General features: G+C 37.5%; 1 protein-coding gene across 6 annotated transcripts in view; it reads left to right on the top strand.

The window, feature by feature from the left end:
* The window catches only part of RFTN2 (raftlin family member 2), a 98,709-nt gene extending 79,197 nt beyond the window's left edge, over positions 1-19,512 (top strand). For 5 of the 6 annotated variants that reach the window (XM_077745769.1, XM_077745767.1, XM_077745770.1 and 2 more), the window contains 2 exons: positions 3,244-3,322; positions 16,256-19,512. In XM_077745769.1, the coding sequence (XP_077601895.1) occupies positions 3,244-3,322; positions 16,256-16,528 (352 nt within the window). In that variant the 3' untranslated portion in view covers positions 16,529-19,512. The remainder of the gene's footprint in view (positions 1-3,243; positions 3,323-16,255) is intronic. The other variant, XR_013330669.1, reaches the window with a different exon arrangement.
* The last annotated feature ends 218 nt before the right edge of the window (positions 19,513-19,730 follow it).

Below are 19,730 nucleotides of genomic sequence, written 5' to 3'. Positions count from 1 at the left end.
AATTTAGTGATTTATCACTTACATACAACAACCAGGGCTCATCACTCATGCCCTCCTTAATACCCATCACCCTCTAGCCCATCCCTTGCCAACCTCCCTCCATCAATTCTCAGTTTATTCTCTATATTTAAGAATCTCTTATGGTTTGTTTCCCTCTCACTCTCTTTTTTCCCCCCTTCCATATGTTCATCTGTTTTTTTTCTTAAATTCTACATATGAGTGAAATCATATATTTGTCTTTCTCTGACTGACTTGTTTCACTTAGCATAATATACTTAAGCTTCATCCATGTCGTTGCAAATGGCAAGATTTTATTCTTCTTTTTTTCAATGTTTATTTATTTTTGAGAAAGCATGAGTGGGGGAGGGGCAGAGAGAGGGGGATGGAGGATCCGAACTAGGCTCTGCACTGTCAGCAGTGTACCTCATATGGGGCTCCAACTCATGAACTTGGAGATCATGATCTAACCTGAAGTCAGACACTCATCTAACTGAGCCACCCAGGTGTCCCAAGATGTCATTCTTTTTGATACCTGAGTATATTTCCCATTTTATATATATATATATATACACCAAACCTTCTTTATCCATTTATCAGTCAATGGACATTTAGGCTCTTTCCACAGTTCTGCTACTGTTGATAATGAGCAGGACCTATTTTAAATCAAAATGGCCCTAGGGCGCCTAGCTGGCTCAGTCAGAAAAACATGTAACTCTTGATCTCTGGGTTGTGAGTTCAAGTCTCATCTTGTGTATAGAGATTTACTTAAATAAATAAATAAACTTAAAAAGAATTTAAAAATAAAACTTNCTCAGAATGGCCCTCAGAATACCAGGGACATAGTAGTCTTAGACATATTTCAAATTGAGGAGCTTGTTCTAAGGACCTTCCCAAGAGATGGGAAGATGCTGACCTTCCGCAGCCTTATCTGGGCATTAGAGACACTCCTAATATAGTCAGCCTTGAGAAGCTATCTCTGCATTTATTGTTTTATGCCATTAGTAAAGGTTGAGAAGCCTGCTCTAGGTTAAACATCAAATCCTAAGGCATTCAGATTTCACATATATTCACATCCTATAATGTGTTGGAAAGAACTCACTCCAGGACCACTCACAATCCCTACCTTGATAGTCTCCTACTTTCTATCCAAGAAGAGTAATTCTGCCCTGATCACTCCTCATCTTTCCATAGCTCAAGGACTAGTCCTTTCATGGGATTCTCTACCTGAATCACACACTTTGAACATCACCCAGAAATGTCCTCTGTATTCTCTGGTACCCTCTTCCTCCCTTGACTTTTCTCTGGAAGGTATTTTTGATTCTGGGACATTTCCCTCCCACTTAACTCCACTACACATTTCATTAAACAAATGGAAAAAGTAGAAGGAAATCACATTTACTGTACTTCTTCTATTGGCAGGCACAGTGGAGGTCTTAACGCACATCAACATATTTATCCTTCACAAAGTCCTTATAGGAAATGAAATGCAGGGAATTTAAAACTTTGCTAAAGTCACCAGCTATGAGGTGGTATCATCAGCTATTATGGAAGAGTTGGAATTTGAACCCAGGAGCTCTTAGGCTCCAAAGATACGGCCTTTTCCAGCATATTCTATACCTCCCAAACACAGACAGCCTATTCTGTACACTGCTAGTCCCTTCCCTGTATGCCTGTGTATGCGTGTCCTGATGATTGTTCCCAAAAGTTACAATATACAGTTGATCCATGAACTACATGGGTTTGAACTGCATGGGTCCACTTGTAAGCAGATTTGTTTTGATAAATATAGTACAAAACTGTAAATGTATTTTCTCTTCCTTATGATTTTCTTAATTATATTTTCTCTAGCTTACTTTATTGTAGGAATACAGTATATAATACTACCACATATTAAATATGTGTTAGTTAACTGTTTATATAATCAGTAAAGCTCCCAGTCAACAGCAGGCTATTAGTAGTTAAGTTTTGAGGGAATCAAAAGTTATACATGGATTTTTAACTGGTGGGGAGGGGATTGATGCCCCAACCCCCATGTTGTTCAAGGGTCAACTGTACTTCATACTAAGTCTTTTCTTCTAATCAAAGCTAAGATCAAACTAATATGAGATTACACTAGAAGCATTCTTTTAAAAATAAAAATAAAAATAAAGCAGCAGTCTCTCATTAACACTCTGGGGAAAATTTCACGGTTTCTCAAAATTCAACAGTATCAGTAAGCAAGCTGGGGATTTTCAAATGGTGTGGGGCGGACATATACCACTAGGGCAGAGTTTCAATGTTGCATTTGTTTTCCAGAAAAAGAGCTCAGCATAAAATGCAGCTAATAGTGAGGTTTTGTTTGGGTTTTTTGCATAATAAAAGTCGTAACTGAGCAACATTAGCTACAGACACTCCTCCCCATAAATCCATGGAGACTGTGAAAAGCATTTCAGAGAAATACAAACCCCAAGTAGTCTTTGGCAAGGGGTAATTTGCCATGATGATAGTTAAATAAGGAGAATACTGAGTAGCTGACTACAAAGAAGCATCTGAAAATAAAACTAGCTGTGGCTCAAGTCCTTCCATTGAAAATGTATATAAAATATCTCACATGTGGCAGCCTAAATTGGTCTCTTCTTTTTATAAGGCAAATTTGACAACGCATACCAAGAAGCTTAAATCATACCCTTTTGACCTAATAATCCTACTCCTAAAAATTTATCTCAAGGAAAAATGTCATAAGAATAAGGAAAACTATACATATTTTATAGCAACATTATTTAAAAACAGTGGAAAACTGGAAACAACCTAATTTTCCAATCATACAGGAAGGGCTTAATACATTTTAGTATCTTAATTCTTTGACATAATCTGAAGCTATTAAGAATATGATCACAGTGCACAAAGGAGGAAAGAGCATTCGGTGAAAGGCATAGAACACAGAAATGCAAATATGTAGTGGTTACAGACGTGTAGAAATTCAGAAGTTGATAAAGACTAGGAAGGGGCAAAAAAAGATAAAAAACAGTTACGTTAGCACATTGAGATTACAACTCTTAAACAAATTTTTCTTCTGTAATGACTATTAATTTTTTAGGCATTTTTTTCTTGTTTTCCATCTACAACTTCTACTGAATCGTGTTTATAATTATCTTTGGATCAGAAGATTATTTTTCAAAGAATACAGATTGAATATTCTAGCCAAGTATGAAATATAGAGAATTACTAATTTGCAAATACTAATGCTATTGTTTTAATTTGCAGTGAAGGGAATTTGGCTACAAAGCAGGTTGTGTTCCTTCAGAGACCAGTTATGTGGAATTCAGCTGCTCAAACACCAGAAGTGAGTAAAATCAATGCTTTTTTTTTTTAAGTTTATTTATTTATTTTGTGAGAGAGAAGGAAAGAGAGAGCGCACTGGAGCGCACACACGTTCAAAGGCAGGCTCTAGCGGGGGAGGGGCAGAGAGAGAATTCCAAGCAGTGTGGAGCCCAACACGGGGCTCAGTCCCACAAATGTGAGATTATGACCTGAGCTGAAATCAAGAATCAGACATTTAACCAACTGAGTCACCCAGGCGTCCCAATGCTTTATTAACTAAATACTATGGAAGCATTTAATCCTTAAACTCACGTTGTAATTCTAAATGGTGAATAACGGATAAGGAAATGTGGACTTGATATGGAAATAGTCTCCAAACCAACATAACAACAAAGGAAATGTGCCAGTAACATGTGATATGAGACAGTTCTGAAGGGGATCAAAATATGTTACCCCCATATTTGCCACTTTGGCAAAGGATTGTTTTGAGCTGAAGGTAATTAAGAAACACAGACATAGGAGTAACTTTCTACCCTCTCTTTTTCTCATAAAAAACAGGGAATAAATTTCCCTTTTTAAAGTTAACATAGGGGTACCTGGCTGGCTCAGTCAGTAGAGCAGGGAACTCTTGGTATTGTAAATTCAAGCCCCACGTTGGGTGTAGATATTACTTAAAAATAAAATCTTTTTTTTTTAAAGGTAACGTAAATTTCCATTTGTAAAATTGTGTTTTCCTATACCAGGAAGAGGAGAAGACTCCTAATCACTAGAAATGATTCCTCACTGGAGACAGCACTGACTTGGGTCTACATAAATAAATCTTACTAAAATAACCCTTATCTTCCATTAGGTTCTCCACATACTTACCTTTCTACAATTCCCTACCCATAGATGCCAAATCCCTGTTCCTTTGTCTGGTCATTTCTCCACAATCTATCATCCTTTGCTAAAATCATGTATAAGCTTTCAGATCTAACTACCACTTTGGGTTTTCACTATTTCTCTGTGAAGCCCCATGCATATCCAAACTAAACCTTTTCTGGGGGAGAAGAAGGGGGAAAATAGTGGGGGAGAGGGAGGGAGGCAAACCACGAGGGCTCAGCAGAGAATGTGCTGTTGGACAGACAGACTCTTGAATGCCGAGAACAAACTGAGGGCTGATCGGGGTGGGGGAGAGGGGTAGGGGGTGATGGGCACGGAGGAGGGCACTTGTGGGGATGAGCACTGGGTGTTATATGGGAACCAACTTGACAATAAACTATTTAAAATTTTAAAAAACTAAACCTTTTCTCCTGTTAACCTATCTTTTGTTTAATTTGCAGGCCTCAGGTACTGAAATAAGAGGGTAAAGGAAAAGTTTTTTGCAAGCGAGTGTGCCTGCCTAATATTGCAACATACACCTGTCCAATCTTATCTATCTTGACCTCTGAAGCTACTTCTTTTTCATTCTTTTTTTTTAATGTTTTATTTATTTCTGAGAGAGAGAGACAGTGTGAGCAGGGGAGGGTCAGAGAGAGAGGGAGACACAGAATATGAAGCAGGCTCCAGGCTTTGAGCTGGCTGTCAGCACAGAGCCCAATGTGAGGCTTGAACCCACGAACTGTGAGATCATGACCTGAGCCAAAGTCGGCCACCTAACCGACTGAGCTACCCAGGTGCCCCACTTCTTTTTCATTCCTAATTTTAGCTTTTATTTATCATTTTATTTTTATTATTGAAGCATAGTTGACATAGGTTATGTTAGTTTTAGGTGCACAACTTAGTGATTCGGCAATTCAATACATTATGCAGTGCTCACCCCCGTAAGTGTAGTTACTGTCTGTCACTATACAATGTTATTACAATGTTATTGACTCTTATTTCCTGTGTTGTACTTGTCACCTTCATGACTTCCTTACTTTATAGCTGGGGTTTGTACCTTAATCCCCTTCAACTATTTTACCCATCCTTCCACTCCCTTTCTCACTGTCAACCACCAATTTGTGTTCTGTATTTATTATTCTGTTTCTGTATTTTAAATTTTTTATTGGTTTTGTTTTTTAGATTCCACATATAAGTGAAATCATATGGCATTCGTCTTTGTCTGACTTATTTTACTTAGCACTATACTCTCTAGATCTATCCATGTTATTGCTAAAGGCAAGACTTCCTTCTTTTTTTATGGCTGAGTAATATTGCATTGTATGTATATACCACACCTTCTTTATCCATTCATTATCAGTGGACACTTGAGTTGCTTCCATATCTTGGCTATTGTAAATAATGCTGCAATATACATAGGGGTACATATCTCTTTTTTGAATTAGTGTTTTCATATTTGGGGGGTAAATGCCCAGAAGTGGGATTACTGGATCATCATAGTATTTCTATTTTTAATTTTTTGAGAAACCTCCATACAGTCTTCCACAGTGGCTGCACCAATTTACACTCCTACCAACAGTGCACAAGGACTCCTTATTCTCCACATTCTTGCCATTCTGACTGGTGCGTGGCTTTGATTTCCACTTCCCTGATGATGAATGTTGAGCATCTTTTTATATGTGTGTTGGACATCTGTATGTCTTCTTTGGAGAAATGTCTGTTCAGGTTCTCTGCCCATTTTTTAAACAGACTTTTTTTTTTCGGTGTTGAGTTGTATGAGTTTTTTATATGTTTTAGATGTTAACTTCTTACCCTATATATCATTTGTAAATATCTTCTCCCTCTAAGTAAGTTGCCTTTTCATTTTGTTGATGATTTACTTTGCTGTGCTAAAGCTTTCTAGTTTGATGTAATCCCAATAGTTTATTTTTGTTTTTGTTACTGTTGCTTGACGAGACATATCCAGGAAAATGTTGTTAAGGTCAACATCCAAGAAATTACTGCCTGCTTATGTTTTCTTTTAGGAGTTTTTCTGGTTTCAGCTCCTACGTTTAGGCCTTTAATCCACTTTGAGTTTAAGACCTTTATTTTTAGAATTTGTTTATTTATTTATTTACTAATCAATTTTCTAAATAGCTTGAGAATTTTTTAAGAAAATGAAAAGGCAAACAACAGACTAGGAGAAAAAACCCTTGTAAATCACATATATGACAGAGAACTTGTATCTTGAATGCATCAAGAACTCTAAAAACTCAACAGTAACAAACAATCTAGCTAAAAAATAGTATAGAGACTTGGATATCTCACCAATAAAGATGTTTATAAGAGAAATAAGCACTTAAAAAGACATTTAAATCATTAGCCATTAGGGAACTATAATGAAAACCATAGTGAGAGACCACTCTAAACCAATAAGAATGACTAAAATAAAAAATATTGACAATACCAAGAACTAGCAAAGGAGAAGAGCAATTGGAACACTCAAACAATGCTGATAGGAATGCAGGATGGTACAAACACTCTGGAAAACCAATTTGCCAGCTTCTTTTGACATTAAACACACACTTAACAATATGAAACAGCAAAACCACTTTTGGGTATTCACCCTAGAGAAATAGAAATAGAATAGAAATGTTTATGTCAGTTCTATTTATAATCTTCAAAAACTGGAAATAATCCAACTGTCTTCAACAGGTGAATGGCTAAACAACTATGGTATATCATCCATACAATAAAATACTACTCAGAAAAAAAAAGAAATGCAATAATTACATGCACAATATGTTGAATTAATTGCAAAAACATACTGATTAAAAGAAGTCAGCTTCAAAAGATTACAGAAAGAAAAATCTACCGAAAAAAAGGCAGCCTACTGAATTGGAGGAGATATTTGCAAAAGGCATATCTGATAAATGGTTAATATCCAAAATATATAAAGAACTTACACAACTTAACACACACAGAATAAAACAAATAATCCAATTAAAAATGGGCAGAAGACATACAGATGTTCCACACACACATGAAAAGATGTTCAACATTACTCATCATCAGGGAAACGCAATGAAAGCCACAGTGAGAGATCACCTCATATCAGACAGAATGGCTAATATAAAAAAAAATAAGAAATAACAAGTATTGGAATCCTGTGCACTGTTGGTGGAAGTGTAAATTGGTGCAGCCACTGTTGAAGACTGTATGGAAGTTCCTCAAAAAATTAAAAATAAAAATACCATTATGATCCAGTAATCCCACTTCTGGGCATTTACCCCCCAAAATGTAAAAACACTAATTCAAAAAAGAGATATGTACCCCTATGTATACTGCAGCATTATTTACAATAGCCAAGATATGGAAGCAACCCAAGGGCTCATCAATAGATGACTAGATAAAGAAGGTGTGGTATATACATGCAATGGAATATTACTCAGACATAAAAAAGAATGAAGTTTTGCCATTAGCAACAACATGGACAGATCTAGAGAGTACGATGCTAAGTGAAATAAGTCAGAGAAAGACAAATGCCATATGATTTCATTCATAAGTAGAATTTAAGGAACAAAACAAACGAACAAGGAAAAAAAAAAGACAAACAAAAAACCAGACTCGTATACAGAGAGAACAACTAGTGGTTACCAGAGGAGAGGTGGGTGGGGGAGGGAAGGACGAAATGGGGGTGGAGATAAAGAGTACACTTGTCGGGACACCTGGGTGGCTCAGTTGGTTAAGCGTCCGACTTCGGCTTAGGTCATGATCTCACAGTTCGTGGGTTCGAGCCCCATGTCAGGCTATGTGCTGACAGAGCCTGGAGCGGGCTTCAGGTTCTGTGTCTCTCTCTCTCTCTGAGCCTCCCCTGCTCACGCTGTCTCTCTCGCTCTCTCAGAAATAAATAAAGAGTTTTTTTTAAAAAATGTTTTAGGGGCACCTGGGTGGCTTAGTCGGTTGAGCGTCCGACCTTCGCTTAGGTCATGATCTCGCGGTTCGTGGGTTCGAGCCCCGTGTCGGGCTCTGTGCTGACTGCCAGCTCAGAGCCTGGAGCCTGTTGCAGTCTGTGACTCCCTCTCTCTCTGACCCTCCCCTGCTCACGCTGTCTGTCTGTCTCTCTCTCTCTCTCTCTCTCTCCTGGAAATAAATAAAACATTAAAAAATTTTTTTTAAAAATTTTTAAAAACACACAAGGAAAGTTTAAAAAAAAAAGAGTACACTTGTCATGATGGGCACTGAGTAATGTATACAATTGTTGAATCACTATACACCTGAAATTAATATAGCTCTGTATGTTAATTATACTGCAATTTAAAAATAATAATAAAAAATAAAAAGTTTACAAATATTCCATTTATATGATATTCTCAAAGAGATAAAGCTATAATGTGGAGAACAGATCAGTGGTTGTTAAGAATTAGGGATTTGGGGAAGGGAAGTGATAAAGGGATCACACGGGGGATTTGCAGGAGGTAATGGAACTGTTATGTGTCCTATTATGGTTATACAAAACCATACATAGGTATTGAAATTCATGGAACTATACACTTTTAGTATATAATAATTTAAAAATTAAAACATTGCTTTATAAATCATCCAGACTACATTTTTTATATCTTTGTCCATTGAAGACTGTCCTTGGGTAATGAAATTCTTATGAAGTAAGTCTATGCAGGGTGATAAACCAAGGTCTTTCTGTCTTGTTCCTTTTATCTATTTGTGCTTTTCTTTATTTTGGAGAGGCCTCTAGATAAATTTAATGATGTGGAATTCACTAGAGTAAGAGATTCCAACCAGTATTTTACCTCCATCTATCAAAATGTTCCCAACTTTTCTTCCAAGATGTTTTTCTTCACTTTTTGTTTCTTTTGAAGACTCAAAACTCATTGAATTTTTTTTATTACCCAAGAATCTCTATTTCAGTGAAATTCCTCAGCCCATTTCCCTTTGATAATTATTCAAAAGAAACAAAGGTCACTTAAAAGTATTTAGTTTCCACTAATTCAGAGTAGAGTTTCCATTCTGTGGTGTTCTTAGGAGTAGAAAACAAAACATAAAAAGGATGCCAGGGGATTGTGTGTGTGTGTGTGTGTGTGNCCGCACACACGCGCCACAATCTCCAAGCTTCCATGTCCTCATCTGTAAAATATAGACAATTAAAACATATATATATGTATGTATGTATACATATAATATGTATGTATGTATTATATATATATGTATATAATATTGGTACTTACCACATAATTGTGAGGAGAATTCAATTCAGTGAGAAAACATGTAATGGGCTTGGCACAATGCCTTGTCATAAGAAGTGAAATGTTGCTTTTGTTTTCAGTAGGGATGTTTTTCTTTCAATACTAGATGATTAAACACTACTAACTCTATGGAGAAATTGAAGAAGGATCTAGAAAGGCCTAATGACCCTCCATTTTCTCCAGCTAAAAATTACCTTCAGCTAGTATGTAGGAATTCTTTTTTTTAATTTGTTTTAACTTTTTTTTTAATTTTAGAGAGGGAGGGGTGGAGGGAGAGAGAGAGAATCTTAAGCAGGGTCCACACTTAGGGTAGAGCCCAATGCACAGCTTGATCTCATGACCCTGGGATCATGACCTGAGCACAAATCAAGAGTAGAACACTCAACCAACTGAGCCATCCAGGTGCCCCAGGAATGTTTTTTTGATGTTCCAAATATATATATATATATGAGAAATATGGCAAAATATCAACAAGTTTAGAATTAGGTAGTGAGTATATGGTGTTTGTTGTATTATCCTTTAAACTTTCTGTATACTTGAAACTTTTCTTAATTAGAAAGTTGGGAAAAATTAAGCTAAAAAGCANGGAGGAACTTGACGGAGGAACAAGGGGGAGAAGAAGGGCGGAAATGGTGGGGGAAAGGGAGAGAGGCAAACCATGAGAGACTCTTGAATGCTGAGGAAAACTGAGGACTGATGGATATGGGGGGGAGGGGGGATGGGCACAGAGGGGGGCACTTGTGGGGATGAGCACTGGTTGTTATATGGAAACCAACTTGACAATAAACTATTTGTAAAAAGAAGAAGAAGAATTCCTTTATAAGTTGCAATAAAAAAAATAAATTAAAAAAAAATTAAGCTAAAAAGCATTAGCCACCCAACAACTTATTCATTCATTATTAATTGGTAACCAATTAGTTACTAAGATGCTATACCAAAAAAGACCTATAAGAAATGAATTAAATACAACAGAAAGGTCTCTCTCGTCATAGTCTAAGATCAGGCAGGCCCTCTAGGGTGGGGCAAGGCTCTGCTTCATGATGGGTCAGCTCTGCTGCCCTTCACATTTGGCTTCTGCCTCTGGACCTGGGGCTGCTGCCACAGTTGTTGCTGTGTCTAGCCAGCAAGAAGCAGGAAAGAGGAATTCCAGGCATGCTTCTAAGGCACTGACCCCCAAGTCACATATTTCTTCTCACCTCCCATTGACCTGAACTTATTTATGTCACCACAGGTATCCGCAAGGGAGGCAGGGAAATGTAATTTGGGAAACCATGAGCTGGTACCACGGTGAAATAGCACATGGCCAGCTCAAAACTGCAAGGCACTGCTGGGAGGAGTTCTGTTATTAAAAGAAAAATGGAGAGAATAGATCCTGGGGAGACAGGAGTTTTATTTTAATGGTTTCCATTTTAATTTATTTTTCTTCTTTAGAGCAAAATAATATTCAAATAATATTCTTGTCTTTAAAATACATCTCAAAATGAATGATTTCAAGAAGTAAAGACTTCTTGGGCACATCTGTTGAATCAGTTCTCCAACACAAACCAAGAAGGAAGGAACAATAGCCAGAAAAATGTTCTAAATCAGATCTTTTCCAAGATAGCTACAATAAAATCATATATGAATACTAAGAAATATTTAATGTACACATTAACTTCTTTCTTGACCTTACAGTGAGACAATTATTAAACTTAGTTCTTACTTTTTCAGTCATTTGAAGTTGATTTGAAATTATTTGAAAAATCATAAGGATCATATTTATTCATTAGCTGTCAGTATCCTTGATTGAAATCCATGTGAAATCAAATCAGGCGCTAGTGTAAATACAGAGTGTAGAGTATCTCAAAGAGCATTATGTAAAAATCAAGATGAAAGCATTTTGCTTTTATCATTAACGAGGTTCTTCATCTAAGGAATGCTTTCCACTCAAATTAAATGAGCTTTTTCCTGGTGTGAGCAGAAGAGGAAGAGTGGTCCCTATTGGCGCAGGACAAGGTTCGGGCTGTAGAACAGCTCTCTTCTAGGCCACCCCTGCTCTCTTTCAGTGTGCCTGGGGATATAAGGGACAGAAGCCCTGCCCAGATTAGCCTGTGTATATAAGGGAGTTGACTGGCTTCTAGGTGGAAAGGATACTGGCACAGCTTACAACATAGAAAAAGAGCTCTAAGAACCAAGCCCTGAGGCACTGACACCAGAGATTCCACATTGCCAGGATGTTTGTTTGTTTCAGCTTCTAGGTGCAAATGTGCAGAGGGCTTCTAATAAAGTAAGTGTGGCCACTTTATCAAAAAGAAAAGAGCTTATTGATCCGAGAGTCTAAATAGCAATCCCAGGGAAGGACTCTGATTGGATCTGATTGGGTCACGTGGCCACACTGCAGCAGAGAAGAAGGTGGTAAGGAAAGCTGACTGGAAAAGTGGTTCTCCACTACACCTTTCCTTCCCAGGCTTGAGTGTTCTGAAAACCCCAAGCTGGGATGACCCAGGAACAAGTTCTGTGAGCAAGCTGGGGTAATGTCTTTCTGCATGTTTCTCTAACTCTTCCAAGTGGTGCTAGAGCTACACTTCAGCTTTTGTGGCTTCCTGATCCTCTCCCAAGCCTGAGGTATACAAGGAAGAGAAGTCCTGAATGTCCACTCCATGTTTTTATTTCTAAACTATATCTTTTAGCTCTTCTACCTTGTCCATCATAACACTGTCCATGTCTTATGATTGCTGGTATAATTCTGACTTCATTCTTTTGTCTTTGTTTTTAAGACACTGACAGTGAAAAATAGAAGCCAGAGTGGTAGGATACCCTAAATTCAACTGACTTGCCATTGGGTCTCATATATTTGAAAAGGATCACCCATTTTTAGCAAATTAGAGGATTCTCAAAAGTTAATGGATTTTATGAAAGATGACATTAGATTTGCATTCAAATCTTGGTATAATTTTCTCCAACTTTATAGTGAGAATATCAGAAGAAAGTGAGAAGATATATCAATAAGCCTGGAATGTAGCATGGAAAATTTCTCCTTATTGATTTAGAGAAATATTTAAAATATAATGTAAGTGAGGACATCCAGATGGCCAACAGACACATGAAACAATGCTCAGCATCCCTCCTCATCAGGGAAATACAAATCAAAACCACACTGAGATACCACCTCACACCAGTCAGAGTGGCTAAAATGAGCAAATCAGAGAACTCTAGATGCTGGCGAGGATGTGGAGAAACGGGCACCCTCCTACACTGTTGGTGGGAATGTAAACTGGTACAGCCCCTCTGGAAAACAGTGTGGAGGTTCCTCAGGAAACTAACAATAGAACTCCCCTATGACCCAGCAATAGCACTGCTAGGAATTTACCCAAGGGATACAGAAATGCTGAGGCATAGGAGCACATGTACCCCAATGTTCATAGCAGCACTCTCCACAATAGCTAAAACATGGAAAGAGCCTAAGTGTCCATCAACAGATGAATGGATCAAGAAGATGTGGTTTATCTATACCATGGAATACTACATGGCAATGAGAAACAATGAAATCTGGCCATGTGTAGCAACATGGATGGACCTTGAGGGGGTTATGCTGAGCGAAATAAGTCAGGCAGAGAAGGACAAATATCATATGTTTGCACGTATAGGAGGATTAGGAGGAACTTGACGGAGGAACAAGGGGGAGAAGAAGGGCGGAAATGGTGGGGGAAAGGGAGAGAGGCAAACCATGAGAGACTCTTGAATGCTGACAAAAACTGAGGACTGATGGATGTGGGGGGGAGGGGGGATGGGCATGGAGGAGGACACTTGTGGGGATGAGCACTGAGTGTTATGTGGAAACTAATTTGACAATAAACTATTTGGAAAAAAAAATAAATAAAATAAAATAAAATATAATCTAAGTAGAAAAGTGAGCTGTACACATTTATGTGTACATATGCAAATACATATATATTTAGAGAAAGAAACAGTAAAATACACCAAATTTTAAGTGGTATCTCTGCAAGATAGGATTATGGGTAGGTTGTGCTTTTTTTCTTTGCTTTTGCCAGACTTTCTATACTGAACATGTATTATTTTTGTAACTGAAGGAAAAATTTATTTGGGCAACACACAAATCTTTGACCATTTAGTCTACTCATATTTTTGCAGCTGTGGGTAATATAGTGTGAAGAGAATGAAATAGGATCTTTGGGCTCCAGTTCAAGGCCACGAATTCCTTGACCTTAGATAAATCTTATATCTTCCTTCTGGGCCTGGGTCCTACTTCTGTAGAATGAGGGATTAAAGCAGATGACTTCTCAGGACTGGGCAGGCTTCAGAGTCCTACAGTCTAAGTTAGAAGAGCATTGCAGTTTGATGTGCTGTAAAAGCTATTTGTTCATGTGGAGTGAGAGTAGAGTAGAGGAAGCAATATCATTGCTGAAGATGCATTTTTTAAGAGTCAAATGAAAATAAAAGAAAATAAAAGTGTTTATTCTGAAATCATTTTTAGAGTTACTATGCTAGGTATTTTGCTATCTTTTAATATGTGAAATTTACATTTTGTGGCTGTTTACTTATTAATACTTACCTATAAGTGAATTACTATGAATATCTTATTAATCTGAATAATACCCACATTTTATTAAGAAAATTCTCACTGTGGGGCACCTGGGTGGCTCAGTTGGTTGGGTGTCCAACTTAGGCTCAGGTCATGATCTCACAGTTCATGAGTTCGAACCCCACATCAGACTCCGTGCTGACAGCTCGGAGCTTGGAGCCTGCTTTGGATTCTGTGTCTCCCTTTCTCTCTACCCCTCCCCTACTCGTTTGCTCTCTCTCTTTCTCTCTCTCTCTCAAAAATAAATTAACATTAAAATTTTTTTTTAATTCTCACTGAGTTTGTGAGAATTGGCCTCTATTGGTTGGCATGCAATAAGGAATTTACTGCAAAATTTACATTTGGCCCTGGTGTTGGTGAAGAAGGAAAGATCCAGGCAGCCAAGTGCTTCCAGGCACCCCTGGCTTCCTATTTTCTTTCAGTCAACATTGAGAGGTAATTCAAGAATGAATTCTTTATACATGTGGGAAAGAGAGCCAGTAGCCAGGCTTGAGAAAGAAGCCCAGTTTGGCAGTACCCATCAGCCCTTCCTGCAGCCAAAAGCCCACCTCCTCACTGATGAGTGTCCCAATGCCAGAGAAAACGTGCCATGCTCAAATCCAGTACCTGAAGAGTAAATCTGTCAGATTCCAATGCTTGTATTAAATTCAATACTTTTGAGGTGCTTGGGTGGCTCAGTTGGTTAAGGGTCCAACTTCAGCTCAGGTCATGATCTTGCAGTTCATGGGTTCCAGAGCCTGGAGCCTGCTTCAGATTCTGTGTTTCCCTCATTCACACTCTGTCTCTCTCTCTCAAAAATAAATAAATATTTAAAAAATAAAAAATAAATTTAACACTTCTAATGAATAACAATTTAAAAATATGGATTTAAGTTCTGATATTTGCATTTAATGAATACAAGGGGGCCAATGGAAATGTCACCACCACAGCTATCTCTGACTTGGAACCATGAAAGCTTCCTGTTGAGGCAGGACCCATAAACTTAAACTTGCCTAAGGACTCCAGTAACTCAGCCAAGAAAAAGAACTGCCAACATACGCCTTTCTATGCAATATGCTGGGAACTGCATGTTCCTATACAAACAATACCATAGACTGTGGTTGCATTCCACGGTAGCACATTAAATCTAATTTAGTAAACCTGTTTGTTTGCTTTATGTATTTGCCATAAAAGTCAGTAGAATATACTTCTGTATTTTATATATTACAGTTCAACTAACTTAACTATGGGTTAACAAACTTTTAAAAGACTAGCCTGGGCATGGGCATCCAGCTTCTATATTTTTATAGCTCTTGCATTTAAGAAAATGTAATCCTAATTACCATCTAGCATATAAATGAACTTCCAAGTAATAAACTCTGTGTAAATTGGGAAATTAATGTGCTTTCTTACTTATCTTTTTAAATTTTATCTCTTTCTTTTTTGTTTATCCTTGTTCAGATTTTTGTACCTAAGACACATCTTCATATGTCATGTTACCAGTATTAAAGATGCCCTTCTCAGGAAATCTCATCAGGAGTCTGAAAACCTACCTGTTGAGTTGCTGCAATTTTCTTCTTGAGATTTTCCTTTATTGACTTAGATATCTTATTTTGACTTGTTACCTTGGCAAAGACCATGTCCTCTTACTCTGAACTTCACCAAGGGCATTGTCAGCCCTCAGTAAATATTTCATAACAAAAACATCCACAGCTTAAGGTGGTCCAGTTGCTGAGCATTCCTACCGTGTCATGCAGAAGCGGTTTGAACCAGGACAGAGAGAGTGGTCTGCTTGTCTTAGGAAGATGCTCCAGGCATTCTTTCAATATAAGCATGATCAGAATTATTTGTGACTTCTGTGCAGCCTATTCCTGTGTGAAATGGGTATGAGGTGGCCACTGAAGCACTTTTCCCAACTAACACCAAGAAGAAAAATGGAACCTTCAGTTTATTTCTGCCCTACTTTGTTCCCTCAAAGTATGATCTCAGCAGGTTTCTCTCCCCCAGAAATATCATTGAGGGCCCAGATATGTACACAGCCAATCTGTCAGTGAGGAGAAGGATGTGCCAAGAAGCTACTAAAGGTTGTGAAATAGAGAGACAGCTCATTCTTACCTGGGAGGAGGAGGGACTATGAAGAGTGGCTCCCAGTCAGTCCTTAAAGATGAGCAGGATTTGGAAGAGAAGCAAGGATGGTACATTTCAGGCTGAGTACAGTATGTAGTAGATCAAAAGGACAGGAAAGCACTCATCTTTTTAAATCCTGGTTGCCAATCTCTTGTGTTTTCAGAGGAAAGCGAGCCGGCATACAAAAGGTGAAGACAGGACCAAAGTCACCAGCAGGAGCATCGGATTGGACACGGCCACATCACAACCGACAGACAGCAGAGACCCACCTGAGGAGTGCTTCCTCTCTCCTGCTGGAGAGTGTTGGACAAAGGAGAGGAGGCCGACACAGTACAGCAGCTTCTCCGGCTTCAGCAGCAATGACAGTGTCCTACGGGAATTAGACGACGGTCAGTTTGACCAGGAAGATGGAGTAACTCAGGTCACTTGTATGTGAGCAATGAAGTAAAGCAATGGAGGGCCCTGTAAATAATTATTAAAATAATTGTCAACTGACTTTATTGTATTACTTTATCTGCATTTATGTAATACTTTGAATTTTTCCAGACTCAGGCTTTCCTCTAATCTGCATAAACTTTGGCTCAACCTCCCAGACAAGGAAGAATAACCAACATATTTGTAAATTTAGAATCATGTTTACACTTCTCTCAACTAAAACATCTGTTTAAACAGATGTCTCATTAGGTTTTTAACCAATAATCTACTTCAGTTTCTCATGAATGTACAAGATGTACTTTTCATTTATTTTCCTGGTAAGAAGACTAAATATATTAGCCAGTATTTCACCTAATTAGAAAGTTCTCAGGAAGTCAAAATCTTACTTAAGCTGAAAAGCAGCCTCTCTCTCTTTAAATCCCTCTCTCTCTTTCACATACATGTAAAGGGCTTAATTAATGAAATACCTATTTCCTGAATATAACAATTAATCCAAACTTTGTCTTTAACTATTACATGTATGTACAAAGCAAGCCCCTGTTTGTGAAAATATTCTTCAAAATAAATCCTTTTGTATGTCTTTTTTTTTTGAGAGAGAGAGAGAGAGGGCGAGCGAGCGAGAACACATGAGTCAGGCAGAGGGGCAGAGGGAGAGAGAAAAAAAACTTAAACAGGCTCCACACTACGTGTGGAGCCCAACGTGGAACTCGATTCCAAGACCCTGGGCCAGGAGTTGGACATTCAACCAACTGACCTACCCTGTATGTCTTTGCTTTTGAAGAAAGGGTCACCATGTTTCCAACTCTATACTGATTCATTGAGCTTAAACTCTATTGCTTCTAATAGCCTAGAAATAGAGCAAAGCAGCATCCCTTAAAATTCAATATGAAAAGAAGCCACAATCTCAACATTTAGAAACCTTGGTAGAAAGAAAGAATTTCTTATTTTAAGTTGCAGATAATATGAAGAGTAGAAAGGTACTTAATAGCTCCATGTGTATGGAGACCCATCTGTTCCATTTCTGCTTTTCTTGCTCTGCTAGTAGGGATGGCTTTGCCTTGCCCAGATTTTAACAGGTAAAGATTAAAATTCTACCTAATAAAGGATTTTCATTCATCTATGAAAGGCTTACTTTGAAATGTGGGAATCTTCAAGTGAATTACAACTGACTTTGCCATTGATAAATTTAGTGTATTATATATTTTTATTAGCATTGGTGTTGACGTTATAAGATCATTTGAATAATAAAATGTCATTTGTTATTGGGCTATAGTTTTTTTTAACACAAATGCTCATTATACGTTTTATACATATGACAGGTACGTATTACATGTGTAACTAAAGTAGGACAATCTCCATGAATTGTTGATAAGCTTAACATGGAATTATCCCACTTCTACCATGCAGAAGCATTATCTTTGTAAGTATAAAGAAACTTAAGAAGATTTTGTTTTTTATTATTCCTTGGAAATGGCTGTCAACAATATTTGCAGAAATGTTTTTTTGTTTAATTTTCAGATGAACCTGAGTCCCATATTCAAAGGTTGGTAAGTTTTTAGTAGAAACAAGCATTACTTCTGCAGCCCACAAAATGCCATGAGTTACGAAACAAGGAATGTTCTCAGAAAGGTCAGTTTTCCCAATGCCAGGGTCTACAAGAGGTAGAGACTCCTATGTCATTCTGTCAGTATATAGAGGGGATTTGAAGTATTAAACACAGAGATAGAAATTTATATTTCTAATTTAAAGGAAAACTCAAGAATATATCAATCACTTTTAAGTTTTTTAATTTTTTTAAGCATCTTTTTTTTAATAGTTTGCTTTTAATCTGTATTATAGTGAAATAATGACCAAGGTTTTAGAGCATTTAAAATATGCTTTGAGTCTGTTCTTGAAAAAACAGTAACAAAACTTGGACTCTATATGACTAAGGAGTTAAATGTGACCAATCATTATCTGTCAATGGTATATTTGGTTCTTTTCATAATACTATGTAATTCTAGGTGCCTGGCATATGAATTTTTAATACCTATAAGTTATAATGAAAAAAGATCAAGATCATAGATGTGGGTGTGAAATTCTGCCATTTTTCTTGGTGCAGCATCTCTCGTCTTAGGTCTCAATAACCACTTGTTAGCCCCTTCCCATTTGGATTGAATCCCACCCTGTTATCTTTCATGGGCAATATTTAACACCTATTCACCATAGAAATCACTATTGAGCTGATGAACAGCTCTATCAATGTCACAACAATTCCCTTCAGTATAAAATAAATGGAAAAATAAACAGGCTTTCAAGAGTCTTCAGGCTCCCATAAAAGCAGTAGGCAGAGCTATAGTCAATCCAAATCACAACTATCTCTAAATCTTTTATCAGAAACAAGGGTTTACATATTTGAATATAAATGTACCAGACGCATTTTCATTTCTTTCATTCTGGACGAACTGAGGACTGTCTCATTTTCCTAGCCTTGGCTCACTACCTTGATTCCTCACTACCATTCCTGCTGGGCTGGAAGGAATGTGGCTCTTTCAGCATCAGGCTAAAAAAGATTTCCTTCTCTCAACTCCTCAGGGCCTCAGAATATCCCTGTATGAAAAGGCTAATCAAGTGAGAACTCAAATGGAACAGGTGCTAACAATGGATAAAGTCTGTAACTAAACATATTAAATCAATATACTGGTGGATATGTAGGAAAACTAGCTAAATGCAAACTACCAGAGTTTAGAGCATATCCATTTAAATAATATTTGTTGTGCAGCTTATCATACCTTGAAAGTGAAATTTATTGTGCAATTACCTAAAGTTTATACAGCCAGTGCTGACAGATGATTAAGTTATCAGATGGTGTTTGATGGCGAAATATTAGGCGAAACTATAAAATAATGATCCTGTTTTCTGTTATGGTCATAAACTTTTTGTGTAGCCAATCCCAAAAATGGATTCCAAAAATGTTTTGGGCATTAAATATCATTGAACGTGTAAGTATCAAGGTGATTCTTTGTAGGCTTTTATCAACCAGTATTCTTAATTGCAAGCAACAGAAATTGACCTTGGCTCATTTAGCATTAAAGGAGTTTAGTTCAAAAGGTATCTAGAATTGGCCTTCACCAAAATTTAAAACTTCTGTTCATTAAACTCACAGTTTAAGAAATGAAAAGGCAATAAGTGTCCATCAAATGACAAATGGATCAAGAAGATGT

Source organism: Crocuta crocuta, unplaced genomic scaffold (genome assembly GCF_008692635.1).
Source record: "Crocuta crocuta isolate KB4526 unplaced genomic scaffold, BGI_CrCroc_1.0 scaffold564, whole genome shotgun sequence".
Taxonomy (NCBI): domain Eukaryota; kingdom Metazoa; phylum Chordata; class Mammalia; order Carnivora; family Hyaenidae; genus Crocuta; species Crocuta crocuta.
The sequence above is the reverse complement of the archived record's forward strand: the minus strand, read 5'-3'. Positions and strand labels throughout refer to the sequence as shown.